Source organism: Lepidochelys olivacea, assembly GCF_965140295.1.
Source record: "Lepidochelys olivacea isolate rLepOli2 genome assembly, chromosome: 1".
Taxonomy (NCBI): domain Eukaryota; kingdom Metazoa; phylum Chordata; order Testudines; family Cheloniidae; genus Lepidochelys; species Lepidochelys olivacea.
The window spans coordinates 270,649,306-270,672,263 of NC_140411.1; the positions used below are offsets into that span (position 1 = coordinate 270,649,306).

Below are 22,958 nucleotides of genomic sequence, written 5' to 3' on the forward strand. Positions count from 1 at the left end.
CAAGATAACACAAAACAAACACAATGCCTTTAGTCTGCCTGATTCTAGCGCAGCAGCTCTCAAACTTTTTTTACTGGTGACCCTTTCACACAGCAAGCCTCTGAGTGTGACCCCCCCTAATAAATTAAAAACACTTTTTTAATATATTTAACACCATTATAAATGCTGGAAGCAAAGCAGGGTTTGGGGTGCACGTTGACAGCTCCTGACACCCCATGTAATAACCTCACGACCCCCGGGGGTCATGGCCCCCAGTTTGAGAACCCCTGTCCTAGTGGGTCGGTTCCTCTCTTCGCAGAGGAGCAGCTTCTGCGTCCTTCCTCAGGAGCTCCCAAGGCCAGGTTCTTCTCCCTGCCTGGCCAGCTCCCTTCTGAACAGTATGGGCACCTTTTAAGTCCCACTGGAGTAGGCTCTGTAGGGGCAGCTGGGTGGGGTTGTCTGGGCCCAGAGTTGTTCCTTAACCTTTTCATTCCCAGTGCGGGCTTTATACATCCCATCGCAGAATGTTTTTACTCCCTCCTCCAAACTTTGAGGTTGAAGAGGGGACAGGATTATATCAGTTACATGAAACAATTAAGTCTGGTACGAAGTTGTATTATCTAATTTGGGGATTCTGAATAAATTAACAGTGAATACTAGACTAGACAGAATTAAAGTCGTATTGCTGAACAGACATCCACTAGATCTAGAATAAGAGTTCAGAGTTTTTAATTTGTATTTAAGCAGTAAACGGAGTCAGCAAGCAGAAAGGAAACAAAAGAAGCTCCAACAGATGAGGAAAAGCAGCAGAAAATATTCTTTCCTATAGATTCTCTGTCTCCAGAATCTCAGCTGGAAATATTTTCCAAGGGTGGACTGACACTATAAAAAGGGAGGGACAAACACCCCAAGGACCCCTCCTCTCTCTCTGTCCATCAATTCACTGCACCATAAAGGACAAAGGAAGCAGCCAGTGAACTGCAGAAGGGGTTCTGACCTAAAAAGTCTGGTCAAGACTGCTAAGAGCATGTGGTGAGAAAACCATGCTTTGAATTTAACATACTTTGCTAAGTTAGGCACTAGTTGTTTTAGCTTTTGTAATAAATATAAAGGGAAGGGTAAACACCTTTAAAATCCCTCCTGGCCAGAGGAAAAACCCTTTCACCCGTAAAGGGTTAAGAAGCTAGGATAACCTCGCTGGCACCTGACCAAAATGACCAATGAGGAGACAAGATACTTTCAAAGCTGGAAGGTGGGGAGAAACAAAGGTTCTCTCTGTCTGTGTGATGCTTTTGCCGGGAAAAGAAAAGGCATGGAGCCTTAGAACTTAGTAAGTAATCTAGCTAGATATGTGTCAGATTCTGTTTTGTTTAACTGTCTGATAAAATAAGTTGTGCTGAATGGAATGTATATTCCTGTTTTTGTGTCTTTTTGTAACTTAAGGTTTTGCCTGGAGGGGTTCTCTATGTTTTGAATCTGATTACCCTGTAAGGTATTTACCATCCTGATTTTACAGAGGTGATTCTTTTACTTTTTCATCAATTAAAATTCTTCTTTTAAGAACCTGATTGCTTTTTCATTGTTCTTAAGATCCAAGGGTTTGGGTCTGTGTTCACCTATGCAAATTGGTGAGGATTTTTATCAAGCCTTCCCCAGGAAAGGGGGTATAGGGTTTGGGGAGGATTTCGGGGGGAAAGACGTTTCCACGCGGGCTCTTTCCCTGTTATATATTTGTTAGACGCTTGGTAGTGGCAGCAATAAAGTCCAAGGGTAAAAGGTAAAATAGTTTGTACCGTGGGGAAGTTTTAACCTAAGCTGGTAAAAATAAGCTTAGGGGGTTTTCATGCAGGTCCCCACATCTGTATGCTAGACTTCGGAGTGGGGAAGGAACCTTGACAGCTTTATATTTCTTGTAACCATTTCTGACTTTTATGCCTCATTATTCCTACTCACTTAATATTGCTCTCTTTGCAGCTAATAAACTTGTTTTATTGTTTTATCTAATCCAGTGTGTTTGAAGCAAAGTGCCTGGGAAATTCCATTTAGGGGAAACAAGGTGTGCGAATATCATTTCTATTAATAAAATGACAGACTTTATATAAGCTTGCATTGTCCAGAAAAGGCTGGGCAGTACAGGACCTACATTTCGGGGGTGGAGGAAATCTAGAAGGGGTGCGTAGGGGTTATCCTGCAATATAACCGAGGCTGGTGAGAGCCAAGGTGTGGCTGGCTAGCTGCAGCACACACAGAGACATAGCTGGGAGTGACTTGCATGCTGGAGGCTGTTTGTGAGCAGTTCAGACTGGAGGCCACAACAGCAAAGCTTTGTAAAGGGCACCCAAGGTTAGAGGACAGGGTGACACAGCAACTCATTAGTCTGGATTGTACCCTGGGTATGTCACAGTTAGATAAGAAAGATATCACTAAAATATCCTTTCCCTAATACCTTACATGGACAACAAGATAGTGTCCCATTCCTCAAAACCTGAGGCGATGCAGAGCTCCTAAGGTGCAACAGAAGAGGACTCCCTCCAGACCTTACAAAGAGCAGAAGCCTTCTACACTTTATAAAATGTGCAAGAATCCTGACTTCAGACCCAGATGTCCCTATTAATTCACAGCAATATATTTCGCTACACAGCTAAATCAGTGTGATGGAGTCCCTAGGCTGAAACCTGAGCCCTCTGACCCACCAACCTGGGGTATTCCTCTCACACTGTGATGCTGTGACAAGCTATAAACCTCTGGGAGGTACTACACTTACAAACATCCACAGGCAGGGACACACTCAGCTGGGTGACATGAATGCTTTGCCAGCTACTCATGAACCAACAATAGAGAAGCTCCAGCCAATTCCCCCCATCTCCCCAGCCTTGCACCCCAGAATTGTACCATCTTGTCCTGGTCAGAAGCCTGACCAGTGTAAGTTCATTGCCTAGTCCACCCCTTCCTCAATGTGGAGAGGACACACATTAGCCTTTGTAAACTGAGCTGAGATTTCCCAAGAACATCAACCAAAACACACTGTTTTAGGTAAAATATAAAACAGATGTATTAATTACATAAAGATAGATTTTAAGTGATTATAAGTAGCAAACATAGAGATCAAAGTTGGTTACCTAAGAAATAAACAAATTCGCACTCTGAGTTCCACAAACTAAACAGGATTTGAATAAAGCAGCGACCCACCCTGACAGATGGTATAGTTCCTCAGTACACAGCCTGGGACTCCTTTCCAGACTGGTACCACCTTCCCGAGTTCAAAGTCTTTGTCCTCCAGATGTGTTTCCAGGTGTTGAGTTGGGGTAGTGAGGCCAAGTCATGATGTCACTTCCCCTCTTTTATAGTTTCTTCCAGCTTGCCAGAAAGATCGTTTGATGTGGGGATCAGGCAGTTCTCCCTAAGAAGTTTTCTGGGACAGCCGTCAGGAGTGGATTCCCTTTCATGGGCCATCAATGCATCTGGCTATTCCATTGTTGTACCTGAAAGGCTGGTTGTGGGTGTTCCCAACCTCACAACATATTTCAGTAACACACACATAGCAAAACTTCATATATAATGATAGCACATACAATCCAACAGGATATTAATGTTCAAAAGATCAAGACCTTTAAAATGATACCTCAACAAGGCATTCTTTGTAAGACAGATATTATTATATGATAGTGGTGAATATGGGGGTTCCGGGGTGCTGCTTTGAGGAACAGACTGCCACAATCAGCCACACATGCACGTACAGTGAATAATTCTTAGCTATGCATATTACAAAATTTTTCAAAGGCTCCTAACTCACTCACATCAAAACCAGTTTTCTTCAGAACAACCATAGGCACTTCCCCTCAGTGAGTGCTACATCCATTCTAAATTCCAACTTTTAACCCACAGCTTTTTTAAGCTTTAGAGATGTTCAAAGAAAAGTCGCACTTTAAAAAACAAAAAAACAAAAAAAACAGGGTAAGTATTTTTCCACTCAGATGTTCCTAAAAATTTACCTTCAGAGATCACATATCAAAAATTTCAGTCTGAAAGCTGAAATTCTCAAAGTAATGAAATTTGTGCTAGAATAGAAATATAATGTAACTTTAAACAGAGCAGTTGCTGCCACTCATACTAAAATATTAAGCAGTGTTACTGAAATAGTGAAAAATCAGCAGATTCAATGACTAGCTGGCAAAGAGTAATAAACCCAATTGCGGCAATCCTGTAAAATGACATAACTATTGGGTGCCTTCTGGGGTACCATCATATTCTACATACTTTATATTCCTATCATAAAATTATTATTTTTAAAACTTGAGTGCTGTGATATTATTTTTGAGACAAATCAAAAGTACAAGTTAACACCACCTTTTCATTGAAGTTCCTGAAGGAAAAAGTTAGAGATGATAGCCTGGGAGAAATCAAGATTTGTGTATAAAGAAAAACAATGCTGTAGTACAACTGCAAGTAATCAATAATCTGATGCTCTTCATAAAAAACTTCAAACTGATAATTTTAAAATTGTTTCTTTTCCATCCTTTAATGTTTATTTACTTACTGCATTTTACACAGCACGAACCAGTAAGTTAAGGGACCATTTCTGGTTACTTTCTGGTCACTTAAATAAAAATGTTTTCAGCAATTAAAAAAATTATTCGTTTCTTCACAGAAAGAAGCCACAACATTTTAATTTTGTGCCTAAATGGTTTAAGAGCATTTAAAAAAACGCAAACCCCAAACGAAAAAAAACCAGACCCAAATTGGTGTAATGTGGTAACATGGATCTTATTATTTCTGTATTTCTTTGCAGTATTTCTTTGCAGCCAGATTTAGGAGGTGCTGGGTGAAAAACTCTTTTGAAAAATTGACACATACTGAATTGTTCCTGTAAAGTGAGATTTAGAATGGCAAATTATTGTGTATTGTGTATGTGCTTTAATGTGTATCTCAATATAAACAAACCTGTACACATGCATTGTAACAAGAAATAGGACACACTTACATCAGAACTAAGGCTGCGATTCTGTCACGGAGGTCACAGAAGTCACAGATTCTGTGACTTTCTCAGCTCAGTGACTTCTGCAGCAGTTGGTGCTGGCTCAGGGATGCCCGAGGTGGGCAGCTCCTGGGCTAGCACCAGCAACAGTTTTGGTGTGTGGGAGGGGGCTCAGGGCTATGGGCAGGGGGTTAAGGGGTGTGGGGAGGGACGCTTAACTCAGGGTGAGGGCACGGTCTTGCAGCTCCTAGGCAGTGGAGGGGCGGAGGAGGGGGGCTCTGCGCTGCAGTTCCCGGCCAATGGGAGCTTCGGAAGCTGGCGCTTGTGCCCCTCCGCCGCCTATGAGCTGCATGGGCACAGAGCCGGGTAAGGAGCCCCTGCCAGCCCCGCCAACTCTCCCCCCACCAGCACCAGCAAGGGTCCCGGGCCACACACCAAAGCCTGGCATCCCCCCGCCCCAACCCAGCACCAGCGGTGGGTCCCAGGCCACCTCTCCCAGCACCTGTGGCATCCCCTGACACACACACCCCCGGAGCACCTGCAGCCCTCTGCCCAAATTTTAGTCACAGGTATTTTTAGTAAAAGTCAAGGATAGGTCACGGGATGTGAATTTTTGTTCACTGCCCGTGACTTTTACTAAAAATACCCGTGACTAAAACGTAGCCTTAATCAGAACACGTAAGTCAGTCCTATGTTTTTGTGAGGTTTGTAAAAATTTCCCAACATTAAGGAAAACTGAATCCAAATTACAAATTCACTTTAAAAAGCACCTGAATATCTAAGCCCAATTAACTACTCTAATGTTTCCAATTTTAGCATATAGATTCATTGACAGTACATAAGAATGCCAATGCTTCCGAAGGAATGAACACAACAGGGCAATTTTGGGTGATCCATCCCCTATCGTCCGGGTCCAGCTTCTGGAGCATGGGATTGCATCCCTCACCATCTTGGCTAATAGCCATTGATGGACCTATCCTCCAATAACTTATCTAATTATTTTATTAACAGTTATACTTTTGGCCTTCACAACATTGCCAGCCAATGAGTTCCATAGGTTGCCTGTGCTTTGTGTGAAGAACTACTTCCTTATGTTTGTTTTAAACCTACTCCCTATTAATTTCATCAGGTGACCCCTAATTCTTGTGTTATGTGAAAGAGTAAATAATTCCCTATTCACTTTCTCCATATCCTTTGTGATTTTATAGACCTTTATCATATCCCTCTTTAGTCATCTCTTTTCAAAGCTATGGAAACTGTTCCACCATCAACCTCAGCATGGACCAGTCCACACAAGAGATCCACTTCCTGGACACTACGGTGCTAATAAGCGATGGTCACATAAACACCACCCTATACCGGAAACCTACTGACCACTATTCCTACCTACATGCCTCCAGCTTTCACCCTGACCACACCACGCGATCAACCGTCTACAGCCAAGCTCTACGATACAACCGCATTTGCTCCAACCCCTCAGACAGAGACAAACACCTACAAGATCTCTATCAAGCATTCTTACAACTACTATACCCACCTGCTGAAGTGAAGAAACAGATTGATAGAGCCAGAAGAGTACCCAGAAGTCACCTACTACAGGACAGGCCCAACAAGGAAAATAACAGAACACCACTAGCTGTCACCTTCAGCCCCCAACTAAAACCTCTCCAACACATCATAAAGGATCTACAACCTATCCTGAAGGACGACCCATCGCTCTCACAAATCTTGGGAGACAGGCCAGTCCTTGCCTACAGACAGCTCCCCAACCTGAAGCAAATACTCACCAGCAACCACACACCACACAACAGAACCACTAACCCAGGAACCTATCCTTGCAACAAAGCCCGTTGCCAACTGTGCCCACATATCTATTCAGGGGACACCATCACAGGGCCTAATAACATCAGCCACACTATCAGAGGCTCGTTCACCTGCACATCTACCAATGTGATATATGCCATCGTGCCAGCAATGCCCCTCTGCCATGTACATTGGTTAAACTGGACAGTCTCTACGTAAAAGAATAAATGGACACAAATCAGATGTCAAGAATTATAACATTCATAAACCAGTCCGAGAACACTTCAATCTCTCTGGTCACGCGATTACAGACATGAAAGTTGCGATATTACAACAGAAAAAACTTCAAAACCAGAGTCCAGTGAGAGACTGCTGAATTGGAATTCATTTGCAAATTGGATACAATTAACTTAGGCTTGAATAGAGACTGGGAGTGGCTAAGTCATTATGCAAGGTAACCTATTTCCCCTTGTTTTTTCCTACCCCCATCACCCAGAAGTTCTTGTTAAACCCTGGATTTGTGCTGGAAATGGCCTACCTTGATTATCATACACATTGTAAGGAGAGTGATCACTTTAGATAAGCTATTACCAGCAGGAGAGTGGGGTGGGGGGAGAAAACCTTTTGAAGTGATAAACACCCATTCTTTCACAGTCTGTGTGTATAAAAACATCCTCACTGCATTTTCCACTTTTATGCATCAGATGAAGTGAGCTGTAGCTCACGAAAGCTTATACTCAAATAAATTGGTTAGTCTCTAAGGTGCCACAAGTACTCCTTTTCTTTTTGCGAATACAGACTAACACGGCTGCTACTCTGAAACCTGTTACAGAACAATGAACCCATTGCCAGTTGGCATTGAAGGGTTCTCAGCATCACAGAGCGAAATGTGTATGCTAGAATATTTAGCTATTGCTTTTGTCATTGAAATGCATCATATATGTTTAACCATTACTTTATAAATATATCAGGTCCACACTAGCTACTGTATATTAACAGAACTAACATAATATGCAGCTATGTAAATGAAAAGTTTCTAGAGGCCAGACACAAGTTCCACAAATACTACAAAATGCAGAAGAGAAAGTAGCTTTCAGTAGGTGATGTAGATATTACATAGATCTAGCATTTACATGGACACTTTTGTAAGAATTATGTTGATTTATAAATAGGATTTATTAGATACAGAGGAGGAGCTCCTGATCCTGCAATTCAGCAGTGCTCCACTGAATTCAACATATACATGTGCTTAGTTTTATTGTGTAGTCCCACTGAAGTCAAGCCTAAAGGATGGTATTGTTACTAACCTTACATATATGGTGGATAACAAGTACTTCCTACTTTTTGTAACTGCTGTTGGTGAAGAACTAAATTAATAGATTAGCCTGACCGCATACCAATGTGTTTAATTTTAAACAGTATTTTTGTACTTATTTTAAATTATTAAAATATAAAAAACGTACAGCATCAAACAAAAATGGTCCTACACATAAGTTGCTCAACTTCATAGTTCAAAAGTTCAAAAGTGATACCATGTGCAGAAGTGATACCATGTGCAGAAGTGATACCATAAACTAAAGGATCTTGCTCTGCTTTCATCTGCTACAGTAGCTCCCAATCTTTTCCAACAACTGTACTAGTGAGCTGCAGCTCACGAAAGCTCATGCTCAGATAAATTGGTTAGTCTCTAAGGTGCCACAAGTCCTCCTTTTCTTTGTACTACAGCAGTTTCCCAGACTAAGACCTCAGCTACAACAGCAAATTAATTGCATCTCCCATATGATTTTGGGATCTGAATTTATCTAATTAGGTATTTCTAAAACACCAGCCCCTATGGTAGGTGCACTGCTTGTTATCCAAACTGCATGGAGTTAAGGTTTTTCCAAATGCGAGCCTTACAGCTCAACTCCAGACATTAGGTCCTACTGGGCCACTACAACTGCCCACTTCCCAAGTCCGTACCACACACAATGGAGCTCGAGCTGCTCCAGCAAACCCACCTCAGCATCATCCTTCGGCTGCACTACACCTGGTGCACTACAGCCAGAGGTGGTGCCAACCCCTGCCCACCTCCCATGCACCGACACAGAGCACTCCAGCCCGGCGTGCCCCGGTCTCACCCCACCCTGGGTCCCGCCGTATCAACCCCTGCCCACCTCCCACGCACTGACCCGGGCGCTGCAGCCGGGCGAGGCCGGCCTGACCATCCCTGGACTGCCCGCCGGTGCCCGCTCGCAGCCCGCAGGCCCATCCCCTGGGGGCCGCCAGCGCAGCCGAAGCCCCGGGAGCCAGGGCCCGGCCCTCGGAGCCGCCTCGCACCCACCTCAAACACCACTTCTTCGTCAAACTCCGGTGTCATCCTTCGCCATGACACCCGCCCCGGGCACTGTGGGAAACCGAGTCCGACCAGCCCTTGGCGACGGCTCCCCACCCGGTCCAGCCCTCGGTCAGGGAAAACTACAACTCCCAGCAGGCAGCGCGGGCGCCCGCTTCCGGGAAGGGAGGGGGCTCTAGGCTGGGCTGCGCTGATTGGCGGAGCCCGTCGGGTTCCCTGTGGCGTGGGGGTGGGGCAGGCGAGAACTCGGCCTTTGGAACGTTGCCCGGTGATCCCGCGCTGGGGGCTCGCGGCCGCTAGGGCGCGCTGCTCAGCCCAGACCGCGGCGCAGGGCTGGGAAAGCGGCTGCTGCCCGGGGCTCAGTCGGAGAGGAGCTGCGGGACCTGATGGAGGAGCGGCCGGGGGGCGCCTTGCGGCAGTAGCACGGCGGCACAATGGGCTTGTCCTCTTCAGCTCCGCGGGGGGCTAGGGCTTAAGGGGCGAGGAGGAGGCAAGAGAGGCGCGTGGGTGGCACCATGAGCTCAGCCGGTAGGTGCTCAGGGAAGAGGGGAAAGTTTGGGGGGGGGGGGGGTTTGCTGGTGACTTTTCTCTCTGCTGCGGAGCGCTGCCTGCCCAGCCCCCGAGGCACAGCTGCGGGATGGGTCTCTGCCGTTCCTTAAAGGGCGCCCAGAGGCAAGGAAACCCCCTCCCCCCGCCCTGTTTCCCCTTTAGTAAGTGCAGCGAGGGGGGTCTGCGCGTTTCCCGAGAAGCCTTTCAGCGTGTCCTGGGCTGGTGGGTCTGTGCAGCCCGCGCCCCCAGGCTGCTGTTGGCTGGCGTCTCTCTCTGGGAAGTTACATTCCCCTCGCTGTGCGTGCGACTGACATAGTTGGGAAAGTTTCTTCTGGACTACGGTAGCCAATAGCGCGGCTCTTCTGCCCCTCGACGAGCTTGATTCTGCCTTTGCGCTCCCTGCCTGCTCCCTCCGGCTTGCAAACGCCTCCTTAGCGCGGAGGGAACCAGGGCTGGAGATTTGTTGCGCTGAAAACGATTCCAAGGGACTGTTCTGTCCTCCCTGTTGCCCGAGAGGACAATGAGGCGTACAGAGGCAAGGCTGTGAGTGGAGATGCTGTTGCCAAGAGAAATCATTCTGTCTTCCTTTGGATTTTCATCTCCTTTGGATAAACCATGCCCTTGGTTCCTGTGGGTGGACCTCAATGAGATCTTGTCCCCATTAAAATGGTCGGACCTATCTTTTCCTTTTGTTGGAAGCCCTGGCTTGCACTGGAAGGAAGGGGAGAAAACTTGCAGCGAGGGGAGGGTGTTATAACAGCTGACCCTTTTTTGTTTGTTTGTTTCCCAACGGAGTGAATGGGGGAGTGTTTTTCCCTCTTTTTCTATTTTATTTTGGTGTCCAGCCTTTTAAAAACACTTTTGCAGTTGTCTTCTAATATTCTGTGGAAGGTTTCCTCTTCTTAGACAACTCACCTCCTAACTTTTTGTCATTGTTACACTTTAACAGTGAATTTTCTTTTGGTTCAAACCCGTTGTTTTTAAAACCGATACAGTGTAATTAGAGTCATGTGAGAAAATACTTCTCAGGTAGTGTTTTGTTTTTTCTGCTCTTTGACCTGTTTTTGCTATGATTCGACCCCTCGCTGTCAAAATTAGCCCTTTGATGTTTTGAGAGAGAATCAGCAGAAAAAATGTAGATATTCTGCAGTATCTGTTTGACATCAGCAACAGGGCACAAGATGATCAAAATTAAAAAATAAACACTTATCCTTATTCTCCAGTTACATTGTAGTGACAATTTCATACTTCTCACTTCCTTCAAACTATATACCTCTGTAGTAGAACCCCCATACTTTGAAAAATATTAGTCTACAGAAGATCAACCATCTTTATTGGTCGTATTTATAGTGACATATAATAAAAGCATCTTGCTAAGCTCTGGTTATTGTCATTTGTCACCATTAAGAATACTGTGCTCCATGGCGAAATGTCTTTATAACCAGACTAGTTCACTGTAATTTATTTTATTTTTAAAGTGTAAACACACCACCACATTCTTAGATTCTTTTTTCTTGTGGCAAAGCAATTCTAAATATCTATTCTTCACTCTAAAATAAATATTCATCTGTATGTTCTGTTATCACTTTGTATAACCTTAACACAGTTGCTAATGTTAATTGACATCTACAGTCAGTTTTACCTCAAGAACTTACCAGTCTTACCAGTATGATCACATATGCAGACATACATAGTGAGGAGCATTCATTACAAACACTTAGCTTGACCTAACCCACATTTGTGTTCTTTTGTTCTATTAAGTATTATTAATTTTATGGCTAAGAAAGATGCGAAGCAAATGCTTGGTTTAAAACAAGAAAGCTTCCTGTATTTTAGTGAGTTACTCAGGGTTTTTTTGGTTGTTTGGTCATATAAAGAAGCATTGTCAGTACTTTTGTTCGCCCATCTGTTAGATTAGCAGGCTTCCTTTCTTGTGCCTGCATGAACCAACATGCATGAGAGCTGTTTTTTCCATTGAATAAAATTGTGTATAAATTATGCTGATGAACTGCTTTATGGAACTTTTTGAAGGCATCAGTTAAATACAATGAAAACCTTAAACAACAAGATGTTTCCTGTGTGGGGGAAAAACGTGGTTCTACAGGATCTAATTTAATTCGTGTGTTTAAAATAAACAAAAAAACAAAAAAGCACACGCACACTTAAACAAACAGTAACCAATGTATTGCACTTTTCAGTGTTGCACAAGACGAGCTCTAGCATATAGAACTGCTTAGCTAAACAAAGGCAATCTAATGGTCCTATAGTTAATCATGCCTATTTAAAAATAAAAAACTTATGAACACACATTTCTTCCCTATTTATTGTGTTCCCATTTTTTAATTACTTGTAATACATTGTTTGCCTAATAGATTTCTAAGTGACTCTATTTAGAGCTGGTGAATTAAGAAATAAAGCAGGAGAGTATGTATATTTAACCACTGACTAATGTGTTCAAGTTTCAGAGTAGCAGCCGTGTTAGTCTGTATTCACAAAAAGAAAAGGAGTATTAGTGGCACCTTAGAGACTAACCAATTTATTTATGCTCAGATAAATTTGTTAGTCTCTAAGGTGCCACAGGTACTCCTTTTCTTAATGTGTTCAAGTTACTTAGTAATATTTCTGGGACTAGAGTTCCTTACCTTGTATTTTTTTCTGAGAGTTAAACAGCTGGGCAAATAAAATAATTGTATTATGGAGTGCTCATGAGATCAGAGCTTGACTATTGAAGTAAAATTCAATATAGTACTAAGATCCAGAATGCCAGATTGTTTGGCATTGGGAAGCTATTATTCCAAGAGTTTTAGAGATTTGTGACTTTCATGAAGCTGTGCATCAGTGCAGGACCTGAGGGCCCGTAGGTAGATAAAACACACAACAGGAAAGGGAAGATACAGTGTGGGGAATTACTGGTTAGGAGAAGGTAGGAAGGATTCCTGGAAAACTAGTTTTATGGAGGAATTTGGAGGAGGAGAAGTGTGAGGAGGGGGGGGAATCTGTCTTGGCAAGCCCAGGGGGGCTGAGACACAAGGGAGCATGTTGAAAGGTGTGTGGGCTAAAAAAAGCACTAATGTGAAAGGATTAAGGGGAGTGAAATGGGAGTAGGAGAAACAATATCAGTGTATGTAGGACAAGATTATAAAGGCCTTGGTAGTGAAGATGGGGAGCTTTAACTTGTGGTAACAGACAGGAAATCAACAAAGAGACTTGTGTGTGGGAGGTAGTATTTTTTTTTATGTACATTTTTATTTTTTACATAATTTTACACTTAATCCCATAAGTATTAAAATAATGTAAATTGTAAATTTAGCTGTCATTCTAGTCACAGTGAGCCTATACTGTTTAAAACTACAGGGCATCATTCAGCTGTTAACAAGCAGTGTTTCCCATTAAACAGTGCTGTGAAGCATATAGAAAATTTGAAATATCAAGATGTCGCCCATTCTTGGTTCAATTTAATGTAAATAATTTGAGTGTTTCCCTTGGGTATCATTTTAATGCATCTTCAGAATGAAGTAGTTTGATAGAGAACCCATCCGTATTGATTCTTGTCACTTCTTAATTCTGCCAGGAATAGATTGAAACACCTAGGAAATGCAGGAATAAGTGTCTCTGTGTGTGAACTTCTTCCCTCTGAATGAGGCACTGTATTGTTGGAGGATCTGTGTTTTGGAGGTGGTTCCAACCACTAATAGTCGTTATAGATCTGACTTTTTGTGTGTGTGTGTGTGTGTGTGTGTGCGCGCGCACAAGAGTGGAAATGTAAACCCTGACCACCTGTCCAAATTTCAGCTCACATTCTGCCTTTTGAAATACTCAATGCATGTTCAGTTCGCTACTGTACAGGGGTGCTGGAACAATTTTTATAGTGGGGGTGCTGAGAGCCATTGAACCAAACTGTAAACCTTGTATATAAAGGAAACCTCACTACAAGCCAGAGGGTGCTGCAGCATCCCCCGCACCTCTAGTTCCAGCACCTATGCTACTGTATTCTTTTTTGTTTCCAGTACTAAATTGTTTTGGCGTAGTGTTATATGCCATTGAATTTAACTCCAGAGTTGGTTGTATTTCAGTGATGGGTGAAGTGATCCATATATGGTTATCTATTAATTTGTTTATAAAATATTGTGTTTAGTCAGTATTAAAAGAGGCTTTTAAATGATTATTGAAAATTAGTTAAAAACAATAATTTCCTTATTGCAGTGATCACACTAAAAATGCTTAAATGTGAATATGCATGTATTTTTTATAGGAGAGGGAAGACACAAGTTGGAAGTTGAGATTTGGTTTAATCATCGCAGTGAAAGAGTAGGTGGTTTATTTATTAGCACAGAAACTACCTGCGGCGGCGGAATTGCAGTAGAAAGAAAACCAACATGACTTTTCCTATCAAACTTTATTACTTTTAAGGGCTGAAAACATGAGGCCTACAGGATTTAGTGTCCTTTTAACCTTAAAACATGTCAAATCACATTATATTTACTCAGCTTTATCTCAACAAAATCTGACTCAAAGAGCTTGTTAGGTTCTTTAGTCATTTCTCTTATATTCACTTTAAAGTTATCCCAACTTTCCTGTTTTCCTTCAGCAGATCACTAAACAAACTGAAGTTTTTAATTAATGTTTTCCTTTTGGAATTTGTTTAGCTTATTTTATAAAAATCCAGCTGCTAGACAACTAATTTCTTTCGTTGCATTTTAAAAGCTACATATGTTATCTTCCGGGATGTTATGACTCGCTTCCTATTTTGTTTAGTTTGTAACATTTGGACACCTGAAAAATCACAGTCTCTATGTAAGTATAAAACAAAACATGGAGAAAAAACTACTACTGTTTCAGGCTTGGGGGAAAGTAGAAATTAGATCATGTACATAGAACTCTTCTTTTGAATTTTTATTTTAATTTCGCACCTAATTTTCTGTAGGTACAAAATTGATGCTGAAGGTTTATTGGCATAAGTGATTTAAGATATTACTCAGGCTACAATGGCCTTTGTCATTAAAATCACTAGATGGCTTTTAAAATAATTTGGAATCTATGTGGTGACCTAAGTATAATATTAACCTCCATCATAGCCTCTGAGTGCCTCCTAAGTATATATAAATAGAAATAGCAATAATAATTTCTCTTCCTACCTACCTTATAGGAGCTGGAGTATTTCATAGTGAGGTTGTTATTTTATGCTAAATTCTTCCACCCCGGTCATGAAGAGTAGTACATTACTCCAAGAATAGTGCCTAGAGGTTTCAGTAAGTCCACTTGTGGAGTAAAATTCTGTTCTACATAACTAAAGGTGATACAATTGCATTGTTACATAGGCAATTGAAGAACTTCTCTTGAATAAACTAAAGAGATTAAGCTTCTTAAGTCTCTAACTGTAAGGCATCTTTTCCAGATCTCAGATTGTTTTTGTAGTTCTTTTCTGAACCCTTTCCAATTTTTCACCATCCTTTTTTAAAATCTAGACTCTAGAGCGGGATGTGGTGTTCTGCTAACAGTCTGTCTAATGCTCTATGAGGAGGTAATCCCAGCCCCCTACTCCTGCTTGGTATTCTCCTACTTATATATTTGAAGACTGTTTGCCCTCTTAGCTGCAGCATTGCACTGGAAGCTCAAGTACAATTGGTTGTCAATCATAGCCTCCAAGTCCTTTTCAGAGTCACTGCTTTCCAGGATAAAGTACCCCATTTTACAAGTGTGAACTAGATGTATGTCCTTGCATTTGGTGGTGTTAAAAAGTATGCTCTTCAAATGAGACCACCTTACCAAGCAATCTATTTGTTAAATATCTTTTAAATTTTTATTGATGCCTTCACCTTCCCTCTTAACCATGATTTTTTTAACCAAAGAAGCTTTCTTGCATAACTGTGGCATATTTAAACAATATCCAGTTATCATTCACATTTTTCTGTTCACATATTTCTTCCAAATTTATTTTTCTCAGAATTATTCTCAGATTTGAGAAATTGACTGCATCAAATATATATGAGTTGGTTTATATTCTGTTTGCACATGACAAATGAAATTAGATTGTGATCACTTGCACTTGGACAACTGTCAGTTTTCAGTAATTGATTAATTTATCTTTATTCGTCAGAAAGACATCTAATAGAATTAGAATTATCCTGAGTATTTATTGCATTAGAAAGTTATCAGTAATTTTTGGAAATTCCAAAGTTGTTTACCACTGGCAACATGAGATCTTCAGCATGTGTCCCCCAGATGGGAAAATTGGATTATCATTGTGGATTTCATTCTACATGTTATAGATAAATTTTAAGGAGCTGCTTGTTCTGTTCCCTTGTCTGAGTTGGTGGTTTATAGCAGACCCTCCATCCATACCCAGTCTTGTGATTTATCAGTTAGCACATTGATCCACAAACATTCCTGGTGATGTTCTTTTAAATTGTCAGTAACTCTGAAACAGATAATGATATCTTTAATGTAGAGTTAAAATTCACCTGTCCTCTTCTGCCAATTCTTTCCAAAGCAAGGTGTATCAGTGACTTTAACATTCTAGTCATGTGAATCATCCCACCAGGTTTCAGAAAAGCCAAACGTATCAAACTTCTTTTAATAAATGAATATTTCTAACACTACTTTTTTTGTTTATTATCCAGGATTCTAGCATTGTTACCTAGGCAACTGAAGAATTTCTTTTCTTTACCTTAATACTTTGGTTCTTTACATTCTGCTACCTTGAGTTCGAGTTTGATGTTTAAGCATATGTACTGTGTTTACCACCTTAGCATCCTCTCCTGTTGATGCTAGTTGAAAGCCCTCCATGCTACATTAGCTAGTCTGCTACCCAGAAGATTCATTCCTCTTCTGTTGAGTTGTAAATGGACCAAGCCATGCATCCTCCTTGCCCAACAGAAGATGGCTCAATGTTCCACAAAACCAGAGCCCTCTATTTCTCATCACCAGTTTCCCTCCATTATTTTCTGCTATCTATCTCGCTTGTGGAACAGGAAGAATCCCTGGGAAGATCACTGATACTTTCCTCTCGTTCAGCTCTTGATGATCTGCTAAGCCTCTTCTGAGGCAGTGTCATTCGTGCCAATGTGTAACATAAGCAACAGATCTTTGCCCCTAATCTTCATAAACCCATCAATGATATATGTTTTGTTCGCTCTGGAAAAATGGTAGTCAGTCCTGCTGTCCTTTTATCCACTGAAGAATGTTTTATCCACCACCTTAACACTGAGTCCCTGGTGAGGATTGTCTATCTTCTTTAGATTTTCTGTGGTCTTCAGTCATGCTTGATGTTTCTAAGGATTGGGCTGAGCATCAGTCCTCGGGTGTGAGAGACCCCTTTTTCTTGCCTCCAGCTGAATATTTCAGTGTATTCTTTGCACTGCTGCACCACATGCTTGTAACTAGTGAATTTCTCTTGGTCCCCTTTTCTCTGGTGGTCTCAAATTGTCCTGCTTCTGGCTCTGTAGACTGTCTAATGTTGCTCTTTCCTCACTGTGTCACAAACTGCCAAGCCTCCTCTCTGTCTTCCTTTCTTTTCAGCTTCCTTGAAACCATTCTGTTCTGTATTTGGGCTACGGTGGTGCTACCCAAATCTGGTTGTCCAATGTTTTTTCTGCCCTCCCAGACCTCAAATCTTTTCCTGCAGCACAGCCATCAACTTGCAATTCATGCAGAGGAAGTCACTATTTTCAGGCAGGAAATGGATACAGAAAATGTCACATCCTCTGCAGGTCATAACTGTTCCGTTGCTGGTCATCCTTGTTGTGTATGTAGAGCTGTACGTCTTGAAAATATTCCTACAAACCTTCCTGTAAATTCCTTTAGAAACCCCCCTGCTAGCCTTTCCTCTGCCTATTCTGAGTTCACGTAGCAAATGACTTATGTATTGAGCCTCACAGGTCAGCTTTGACCCCTTGCCAATGGGATGAATAAAATGATTCCTTGCAGCAAGAGGTGCTAAATTTTGGGGCTGAGTAGAGGCAGTCTGGGCTTAGATATAGTGATTCACAGCCCAGAAAAACACATGGCTTTCCTGTTTTTATGGCAGAAGAGTTGTCTGTCTTTCTCTATCTCCTTTAGACTGAGCACTAGCACAGTTTTATAGAAATCCTCCCTCTGAGTCTCTCAGCAGATGGCACTTTCTACTTCTAGGAGCATGACTACACTAGAAAGTTTACAGCGGTGCAGCTGCACTGCTGTAAACTCTCTAATGTAGCTACTCTAAGCCAATGGGAGAGAGCTCTCCTGGCAGCTTAACTACTCCACCCCGGCAGTAGCTGTATCAGTGGGAGAAGCTCTCCTGCCGACATAGCACTGTCCGCACATGGCTTATGTCGGTGTAACTTATGTCACTGTTCACGCGCCTAAGCAACGTAAATTATGCTGACGTAAACTGTAGTATAGACAGAGCCTAACACTCGGTCGTCTTTCTCACTTTTCTACAGTAAGGCAGGGATTATAGTTTAGCATTAAAAATGAAAACACCTCATGGGTTTGCAACAATATTGTAATTTCTAGTCAGTGGGCCAAATGATCTCTTCAGATATGCAGCATGTATGAGCATATGTTACTGAGGCTTTTAAAAAGCATGTACAAGGAAAGTGGAAAATACGCAGTGATATGTGTTCAATAATGGAGGCAATGTGTAAAGAATTTGCTGCTAAATGAGAAACATTGCAGTTGAATTGCATACATTACCTTTCTTGCATCAAGATCATTGTGAGAATTGGTTATGATGGGATATCTTTTTAGATTTGTAAATGTCATAAATAATCTCTTGCATGTATTAAAATGTCCCATCAGTGAATACTTAAAAAAAAAAAAAAAAAGTGATTTATAGTAGTGTCAGATGGATCATAAGCCATAATCATGATGACAGCTTCTAATTGATAGAAAATGGCATGCCTTGGGATGGAAAATTCAGTAAGACGTGTATTCTCATTGTACTTCTTGGAATGCACTTCACTGCTAGAGAATCAGTTATCATCCAAACTTCACTCTTCAGAACCCAAAACTTATAACTGGTTATAGTGGCAGATTGCCATTAGTAGATGTTTCTGCAAAAATAAAGGGGAAAAGGACACGGTCAGGTTAAATAGTTGCATATTAAAGGTGAAGGGGGGTTATTGATTATTGAGGATTATAATAATAGACTTGATATTACAGTAAAATTTTTAGTCTCCTTTAATTTTCACTATTTTATGCTTTTTTTTTTTAAAGTACTTTTGTATGATGCTCCACTTAAACTGCAAAACTAGGTTAGTAGACTTCAGTTCTCCTCACACTTCAGCATCTTAGCAAGCAAGAAATTCTTTTTAAGTACTTTCTGAACATTTTTTGATAAACATTTCTAACAGGCTTTAGGTTTTGAAAAACCCTTGTTTTAGAAAAACTAAGTTTTCCTCCCTAAACTACCTGAGTGTTTCTACTGAAAGGAAGAAATGCTGGTATAAAAAAAGTATGGTAGGTGGTAAAGTGAAGTAGTGTAAATAATTGAATAGTTTAAATTTTATAAAAAGTTGAATCTTTTAAAAGTACTGTAATACAAGATAAGTTGTTTTGTAGGCTCATAATGAGTACAATTTTTGTTTTTTCCTTTCTAGAAATTAAGAAGCCACCAGTGGCCCCAAAACCAAAATTTGTGGTAGGACACAAGGCATCACCTCCCCCTGTTGCACCTAAGCCAGATGTTGTGTTTGCTGGAGTTATACAAACAACAAAGAAAACTAAACCAGCGATAGCACCAAAACCAAAGGTTTTCAAGAGTTCATCTGTTCCTGAAGTTAGACCACCATCATCTTTAAGAAAAAGCACAAAAAGCCTAGAAGAACACAAAGGAGATTCTTCTGAAACTGTAGACCACCTGAATTATAAAAATGGAGACTCCACAGAAAACACTGAGGATACCACTTACATTATACCAATGTGTTCTTGCAATTTTGAATGCATTCATAAGCTTGGAAATGGGGAGAACACATGTAAAACTCAAATAATTTTTGAACACTTAGAGAACTTAGAGAATATCAAGATAGGTGAACAAATTGCACCATCTATAAAAGGTGGGACAATACAGGAGAGTCATAGTGAAAAAGTGGCAAATAGAAATCGGATAGTTTTAAAGGCCAACCTTCTGGAAGGGACACTCAAAGATGTTCTAACACAAAGTGTATTCCCTAATAGTAGCTCTTTGAGGCACAAGTGTCCAGATAAACTTGAAAGGGATGATAGTAGTAGTTCTAACAATGAAGTTAAAATAGAGTGTACAGATCTTGTGCAGTTATCTGGTTCTGAGGAAGCTACAGGCAAGCCACAAAATAACCACAATAGGAGAGATGCTGATGAAATCCACATGTCTAAAACTTGTTTCAGTCTGACTGAAAGTAGCCACAATTGCTATTGCTCCTTGGACCAAGAAACCCTGGAAGATGTCAATGTAAATAGTGATAGTACATTTGCAGGTGGAATCTGTATGAAAGGAGATGATGTTAAAACATCACCTTCCTCTGGAGCATGTTCAGCACCCAGCTCAAAAGTGCATCCAGTTCCAAAACCGAGAAAGCTGCGTGCTGCGTGTCTAGTCCGTCAAGATGGTATGGATACTTACGGGGAAGGAACAAGAGAACCAATTAATTCAAAGTGTGATTCTGCTGGATCTTCTGAGCACATCTTTAATAAAAAAACAGCAAAAATTAATGTTCTTGGTCAGAGTGTTTCATATAATGATCATCCAGAAAAAGTGCATCAGACTAATCCGTTTGAGATTCCTCAAAATCTTGCTGAGAAAATACACTGGGTCAAGGACTCTACTGATACCGAAGAATCAGCCTCACAGCGTATCTTGCCTCCACTTCTGCAAGAAGCTTCTTTCATGACAGAAAATGTTGAATGTTCCTTGGATGAAGACCTTAATTTAACAAGTCCTGCAGATGAAATGATAGATGACACTAGTATATTAGCTGCTGTGGACAAAAGGACTAGTTTTATACAAAGCAGTACTCTGTCCATGAGTTTGCCTAAGCAATTAAAATTGACTTGCAATCAGCACTTGCCTGCCTGCAGTAGCCTTGATGTTTCTTCTCAGAAACCAGAAGATAAAGAGATTCATGTAAAAGATGAAAGTTCACCAAGGATTGTTCCTAAAAAACCTCAAAGACACAGCTTGCCTGCTGCTGGACTGCTGAAAAAAGCTGCATCAGAGGAGCTTGTTGAAAAAAGTTCTTATGTTTCCAATGAAGATAAAAAAACAGAAAATGTTCTGGAAAGAACTCGTTTAAGGCATATATCGGCCAAAGAACAAGGTACGTCACCTTATGGTGACATGCCAAAACGTTCTTCAGAGAAACCTGTCTGGAAGTTACCTCATCCTATCCTGCCATTTTCAGGCAATCCAGAATCGTTAAAAACTGCCACCATTGCCACAACCTCTGAACTTTCAACTGCTGTGATCAAGCCTAGAGCTAAATCTCTATCTTCTGTGGATATGGAAAGAACAGACAAGCCTTGCAAAGACAGTCAGAAGAAAAATACTTTAAAGAAATTTCTCAACATTAAATTGTCTGTTTGCATAATGAAAAGTGACTTCCAGAAATTTTTTTCCAAAGGCAGCCAGTCCATGGATGGTGCCATAGCTAGTCTTTCCACTGGGGAAGGGAATGGTATTGGTAACAACTGGAAAGTAACATCCCTAGCAAGCGAAAGGAAAACTAAATCTGCCAAGGCACGTTCTGCAGAAATAAGTAGCCCAGCATCACAAAAGAAAAGACAGAGACATAGGAGTCAGCAGGATATACCAAACAGTCAAAGATTAGAGTCTTCAGATGAACAAATATTCTCAGGGAAGCAGTTGTCACAAACACACCTGAATTCTCTTACAAGCGATTATCCACCAGAATATGAGAATGTGCGCCACTATGAAGAAATTCCAGAGTATGAAAACTTGCCTTTTATTCTGTGTTCTGATAAAAATCCATGTTTTGAATGGCAGAATTCCAGCAGCATGGTGGAAGACCGTGACACAAATGTATATGAGGTGGAAGAACCAGATGACGCTACAAGCAGCCATTCAAGACATGGCAGGTAATCTAGGAGGAAAGTGTGTGTAAAATAGATACAGCTCTGTGTGCTGGGTACAGACAAATTGTTGTTTGTTGTTGTTTTTGGATGGTGAATTTAGGAAATATGCTTGTTTTATTATGTGTTGGCAAAACAATCTAATACCCCTATGTATTTTCACCCATATATGTTAATTTAGTAGCAATTTGTGACCCAGAAGGACTTTTTCTTGGTGAAATAACTCTTGGATCTACTTGCAGAATTTAGTATCAAGGAAAAGGCAAATTTTTATCATTCCCAATGTCTAATCAGACTTAAAGATAAATACTTTGCTTTGGAATTTAGAGTATTCTTAAACTGGAATTGATGGTAATATCTAACTGTTGCTTGTATTCAGTCTGGAAAAGCTCCTGTAAATAAAGACCAAGTCCCAGAGTGAACTTGCTTAAATGCTCTAAGCGAAGCAGTCCAATGGAAAGCTCTCTGTGTGATGGACAGCGCTTAAAGATAGGCTTTGGTGACTTTTAATAATAAAGGTGGACTTTTGTAGCGTTTTAGGGTTTGGTAAATGCATGTTCAGATTTTGAATGGAATATGTAGTTATTTGTAGCTCAGTGCCCAGCAAGCTACTTTTTGCAATTCCTTGCACTATAGTTTTGTAATGTGATCCTTATTGAGATGAACTGCAGGGCTGGTGTATGGACCAAACTCTGTGAAGACAATCACAACTGCTCTTATTTTACATGTAGAGTACAAAGGCTTTGACTTTTTTTTATGCATCTCACCAGTGTGAGAACTTATGTTTTGCAATGAGATGCTTGTTGTAAAGGGGGAGAAAATATTTGAAATGGCATCCTTATAACTGTAAGCAGAGTCAGAATGAGCTCCACCCTGACATCTGGTGGTGAGGTGTGGCAAGTTGTGGAAAAGAACTTCAGGGGCCGATCTCATTTGCATAGGCACACCCACCCTGCCTAGAATGAGGCCATAGCTGCCCAGATGGTCACTTTGGCTGCTGTGGGATCCCCAGTGTCTCTGTTATTGGGGCAGGAAGAATAAATTGTTATTACCCTGATTATGGGAATCAAGGACAGTGGAACTGTACTTGGCCTTTTGTTATGATGGAGGGACTTGCCATCAACTAAGTAGCACTCGCTAGGCAACGGACATGGGTTCCAAAACTGTGAATGGAGAGAGGCTGGAGACAGATATTAGTACCTGGTGGTGTAGGCCCCTTTGTGAGGTCCCGAAACATCGATTGCACCTCTGTCTCTCTCCACTGTGGAA

General features: G+C 41.2%; 2 protein-coding genes across 6 annotated transcripts in view; one reads left to right on the forward strand and one right to left on the reverse strand.

The window, feature by feature from the left end:
* The window catches only part of VEZT (vezatin, adherens junctions transmembrane protein), a 91,286-nt gene extending 82,081 nt beyond the window's left edge, over positions 1-9,205 (reverse strand). For 3 of the 4 annotated variants that reach the window (XM_084648657.1, XM_084648654.1, XM_084648653.1), the window contains exon 1: positions 9,081-9,204. In XM_084648657.1, coding sequence (XP_084504783.1) covers positions 9,081-9,116 — 36 coding nt within the window. In that variant the 5' untranslated portion in view covers positions 9,117-9,204. Of the gene's footprint in view, positions 1-9,080 lie in introns of all 4 variants that reach the window. The other variant, XM_084648652.1, reaches the window with a different exon arrangement.
* Positions 9,206-9,438: 233 nt separating this feature from the next.
* The window catches only part of FGD6 (FYVE, RhoGEF and PH domain containing 6), a 102,929-nt gene continuing 89,409 nt past the window's right edge, over positions 9,439-22,958 (forward strand). For both annotated transcript variants that reach the window (XM_084633220.1, XM_084633221.1), the window contains exons 1-2: positions 9,439-9,620; positions 19,223-21,695. In XM_084633220.1, the coding sequence (XP_084489346.1) occupies positions 9,608-9,620; positions 19,223-21,695 (2,486 nt within the window). In that variant the 5' untranslated portion in view covers positions 9,439-9,607. The remainder of the gene's footprint in view (positions 9,621-19,222; positions 21,696-22,958) is intronic.